Here is a 5,136-nt window from a genome sequence, read left to right on the forward strand (position 1 = left end):
GGCGGGTTTCTCCTGGACGGCACGGGCGCCGGCGCGACGGGGCTGGGCACAGGGGCAGCAGGCACGGGTTTCTCCTCGCTCGGGCCCAGGCTGGCAGACAGGTCTGGGTCCACATTTTCTAGGGCAATGGAAAACAAGGAAAAGGGTGGAACCGCTGCCGGTAGAAAGACAAGGGCAACCCTCCCAGCCAGCCCGGGTGGGGGTACCCCAAAACCAGCCGTGGAGAACCCTGGGGAGCAGAGTGTCATTGACGTCCGTGGGTGCTGGGGACGGCCTGCACAGCAGCTGGGTAATGTTTGGACCTATTTGTTCCCGTTCTCCTGCGTGGGCTCTTCTCTAAAGGATCCAAACAACTGAAGCCTCGAGTACTTGGAGACAAGGGGCTCCCAGGGGACCCTCTTCTTCCCACTCCCAGCCCACCCTGCCGGACCACCACCTCTACCCGCCGTAGGCAGCTTTCTTGGTTGAACACATCCATACCCTACAGCTCATCACAGACACCGAGAACCCAATAAAACCCACCCTCCCTGCCGCTGAGTGGGTGCCGACGCACGGCGGATGCCCTGCAACAGGGCAGAACTGCCCCCGTGGTTTCCGAGACTAACTGCTCACCGGAGTGGACAGCCCCCTTTCTCCCGAGGAGCACCTGGGGGTTACTGACCGCCGACCTTTCAGGTCGCAGCCCAGCACGAAACCACTCCGCCACCAGGGCTCCCGCAGACACTGATGAGCGGGGTCAACTGTGGCAACACTGTGTTTCTTCAAGCCCCTCCAAGAGAATACAGGCCAAAAAGTCACACCACTTGCCCAAAAAGTCCAAGGGGAAAGAGAAACGTCTACCATTTTGCCCAAATCACAATTCTAAAAAATGAGTTGGGAAAAAAATAAAGCACAGATGGGCTGTGATTAAGAGAGCGGTAAGAGCCCCCAATAAAATGCTTTAAAAAAAAGTTTTAAAAGGCAGAGAAGCGCACAGCTGGGAGTGTCACGGGGGCCAGGAGAGGCAGGCGAGAGCCACCTCACAGGGCGACCAGGCAGAGCTGTCCAGAAGCAGGCTGCCACCTCCAGCCCTCCCGCACAAGAGCGGCTGTGGGGTCCACGCCCAGCACTCAGCCGCTGGGCCAGCAGGGCTCCTACTGAGAAGCCCTCCCGGTGTGTCCCTTCACCGCCTGGGAGATTCGGTTCACGTCATTGTGCATACAGAGCCCCCACCATACAAAAGAAAACTCCCCATTAAACAACAGATAATCAAGAGATAGACGAGCCCATGAATTCAGCCCGAGTCAACATATGGATTCAAGTTGTGCCATTTCTGCTGGTGGGTGTGATGAGACGGGCACTCCCCGGGCTCCCCATCGTCTGGGGCAACCACGCGGGTGCTGAAGCCAGTCTTCAGAAGGGCACACACTACCTATCGCTCCACAGGGTGGTTTCAGGCCCTGAAAATGCCTCTGGGCTCCCTTGAGTTTATATTGTCCTACACTTAGTAGGGGGATGACTTTGTGCTCCAAATAGGGAGTAACCACGCACCACCGCCTCCCCCAGTAGGGAGACTCGAGTCCCTGGGGGGTGGCAAAGAGGGTGCCAGTGCCTGGCCGATACCCAAACAGCCCGAAGTCCGAACCCACCCAGAGGTGGCCTGTTTGTGAGTGAACTTTCCGGCGGAACTGGATTGGCCTTTAAGCCACCAGCTCCACCCAGAACGGGGTCCTGCCTCTGACAAACGAGCAATGTGGCAAACAGGCGGGGGAAGCTGTGCCCCCCTTCCAGCCAGAGCAGTTCGCCCGAAGCTGCCTGCCCTTGACCCACCTGCTACTGCCCCACACCTGTGCTCCGCTCGTTCCCCTCACCAGCCAGCTCTTTCTCGTGGCCTTCGTTATACAAGTGCCAATAAATACTCCCAAGATTTAAAACAACTCAGCCGGTGATTACAGCTCATTCCCCCCATGTAATTGGTGACAGGCCTGCGCACCAGCCATCTATCTCGGCCTTTAAGCTATCATTCAGGAGATCACTGGTAACCGAGTGAGCAGCTTGGTATAAAAACTCTAAATTAAAGGTTGTGAGTGGAGCTCAAAATGCCGAGTCACTTGCTTAACTCCAAAGTCTTCATTAGAGCTAACAAACACCAACTGGATTCATGGCCGCTCATCTGCAATGAGCCCTCCCATCTTTGGGCTTGAATTGTGCAGGAAACTGTAACCATCTCCCTCTGGAAGCAGAAAATCCAACCACATTTCCCACTCGCTCATTTCATTCTCCTCCCCTGGCCACCCCAGCTACGCTCCCACCAGGGCACGACCCTGCCTCTCTCCGGACAGGGTTCCAAACCACTCAGGTCAGGGCCGTTCTAAAACCACCACAGAGCCGGAGGTTCCGTCCTCTGATCCACTCACCATGAATATCGCCTTCTCCCTGCAAGAGAAAAGTAAGTGGAAGGGTTACTTGGGGCTTTAGCGCTGCAATCCACAAATAACCACAGTTCCAGGAAGCAGCATCCAAACCACATGTGGAGTTCCGTTTTTTAAACACACGCTCTGCTTTCTTCATGTGTTGCTGTTGAGAATAAGGCACAGACGCCAATTCAGCGTCTGCGCGCACAGCTCAGCGACACTGGTGAGTCTCGAATGGCCCTCCTCCACGAGCGTACAGAACCGCTGTCCTCGCTGAGCCCATCTCCACAGGTCTGGAGAGTGCAGTGCTCGGGCACCGTCTGTCCTGTTAAACTGGACGACCGTCTGCTTTCAAGAGGACTGCAGGGAGACTTTCATGTGGAGACTAACTGCGGGCAAGAAGGGGGCCTGGGGAGGACGCAGTGGTTACGTGCCGGGCTGCTAACCTCAAGGTCAGCAGTGCCAGGAAACACCAGCTGCTCTAGGGGCGAAAGAGGAGGCTTTCTACTCCTGTGAAGAGTGACGGTCTTGGTGCAGTAGTATGAGTGGAGGGCTGCTAGCCACGGGATTGGCGGTTCAAGCCCACCAGCCGATCCCTGGGAGAAGATGAGGGCATTTGCTGAAGAGAAAACCTACATTGGGTCAGCAAAATCAGTGTCAACAGCAGTGGGTTTTGTTTAGGGCAATGGTTTGGGGGCTGGAATTTAATGTTGATGCGGTCAAGTACAGGGTCCCATCCCCTTTAGAAAAGCAACCTTTCTTCAATTTGGGACGATGCTACACAGTCAGCATCATTCTGAGCATTTGGCCCCCAAACCACACTCCCTTCCATTGCCCCCATGCTGCCCCACAGCGACCCTTCAGGACAAGGTTGAACGTCCCCTACGAGTTTCTGAGACTGTCACTCAGAGTAAATCGCTCCATCTTCTCCCACAGCGAGGCTGGCAGTTTCGAACTAGTAACCACTAGTTCGACCGAGAGACCCAGGGAGGGAGCGCATCCAGAGAAAGCAGAGTCTGGGGGGTAGGGATGCTTGCAGCACAGGTAAGGTCATGTGCACTCAACAGTTCGTACCCCTCCTCCACGTCTCTCAATCTCCCACCGCTTTCCAAATCCTCTCTGTAAAAAGCCGTTAGTGAACAAAGAAATGGAGTTTCTAAGGCATTCTCACTGCACGCCGGGCCTTTTCCTTGGGTCACACTGACCTTCAGGTCGAAACAGTCTCCAGAGTTTGTTTCCGAAGAGCTTCTCGTCTGGGGCGGCAAGGGCTCGGAGTCTTCCCTGCCGTCACTGGCCTTGGCACCTGTGAGACAAAAGGCACGTCCGAGAGACCACAAAGACGGACGGACGGAGGAGCGGGCAGGGCGCGGGGGAAGCTGGCCTTCTATGTTGGTCTTGGGTCACAAAGTGAGGTCAAGCCTCCCTGAAAAATCACACACAGACAGAGCAGGCACACTCGCTGCTGCCCAGGTGATTTCCACTCATGGTGACCCCAACATGTGACAAAATGGAGCTCTGTTCCAAACTGTTATCTTGGCTGTCACCTTTGTAGACCCAGAAGCCAGGCCTTTCTTCTAGGACACAGCAGGGAGGGGCCGGGTTTGAACTGCCCATCTTCGGGTAAGCAGCAGACCACAATCCCTCGCGCCACCCAGGGACCTAGCAACAATACCCATCCCCGTCCCCGTCCCCCTCCCTGGGAAGGACGACGCTGGCTTACTCTGCCAGTCACTCAGACGCCGCAGAGTCCCCGCCTGTGCACCAGCCTCTCCTCTGAGGAAACACGTCGTAACTTTCTATTTGTTCACGACTGAGCCAGCAGGAGCGGGTTCGAGAGCCAAGTCACTTAGAGGGCTAAGTGCGCCTGACCCAGCCATGGTATTTTCAGTCACCTCGTGACAAAGGTAGAAGACAGCCAAACCGACCCATGTGACTCACGGTGCTGGCAGAGAAGACAGAAGGTACCATGGACGGATGGACGGACGGAAGAACCGTGATCTACCCTGGAGGAAGTACAGCCAAGAACGCTTCTTAGAAGCATGGATGGCATGACTTCCTTTCACTGATTTTGGATGCATCTAGAGAGACCGTCTCTGGACAAGGACACCATGCTTGGTAAGGTCGAAGGTCAGTGGGAGGGGAGAGGAAGTGCTTCCAAGAGACCAACTGACACCGTGCTTGACCATGGCGAGGGGCACGGACCGGGCAGTGTCTCCTGCTGCCTGAGCCGACTGCACAGCAACAACGGGGAGCTAGTGCCCGAGCAGCTGAGGGGGTCTGATGACAGGTGGGAGCGATACCTGTGCACTTGGCCCAGGAAGGGGAGCTGTCTTCAGACGTCCCAAAGATGTTGGAGGCCATTTTGTTCCTCCGCACAGGTTGTTCTGCTGGTTCGTCAAAGCCTAATGAGAAATTGGAGCCACCACCCGGAGGCCGCAAAACCCTAGAAACAATGGCAAAGCACGCTTTTCAGACAATTGGACCAAAAGGTTTCCGGCGCGTCGTCAGAGATTAGGAAATGGCCAAGACCCTTTACTCCTGGGCGGGACAGTTGCAGGAAAATCTGGGAGCAGGTCTTGTTATTCATTCTTTACAAACCAATCATTTCCACTTTTGTTTTCAGCTGAGTTCTCAAAAAGGACAGCACACACATATAAATAAATAAGCTCACTTGCCTAGCTTAGCAGCCCGGGGAGAGATGGTAATAGAAAGTCCTCCCCCGGAGATGAGCCAGTCAGGGTGC

At 55.4% G+C, this 5,136-nt stretch overlaps 1 protein-coding gene across 1 annotated transcript in view; it reads right to left on the reverse strand.

Moving 5' to 3' along the window:
• JPT1 (Jupiter microtubule associated homolog 1) overlaps window positions 1–5,054 on the reverse strand; it is a 6,994-nt gene extending 1,940 nt beyond the window's left edge. Inside the window, exons 1-4 of the mRNA XM_030888135.2 lie at window positions 4,694–5,054; window positions 3,599–3,696; window positions 2,397–2,415; window positions 4–118 (exon numbers count right to left, since the gene is read on the reverse strand). Coding sequence (XP_030743995.2) covers window positions 4–118; window positions 2,397–2,415; window positions 3,599–3,696; window positions 4,694–4,754 — 293 coding nt within the window. The 5' untranslated portion in view covers window positions 4,755–5,054. The remainder of the gene's footprint in view (window positions 1–3; window positions 119–2,396; window positions 2,416–3,598; window positions 3,697–4,693) is intronic.
• Window positions 5,055–5,136: the final 82 nt, after the last annotated feature.

This window comes from Echinops telfairi, unplaced genomic scaffold (genome assembly GCF_000313985.2).
Source record: "Echinops telfairi isolate 266 unplaced genomic scaffold, ASM31398v2 ScPeMD7_7458;HRSCAF=8496, whole genome shotgun sequence".
In the NCBI taxonomy this organism is placed as follows: domain Eukaryota; kingdom Metazoa; phylum Chordata; class Mammalia; order Afrosoricida; family Tenrecidae; genus Echinops; species Echinops telfairi.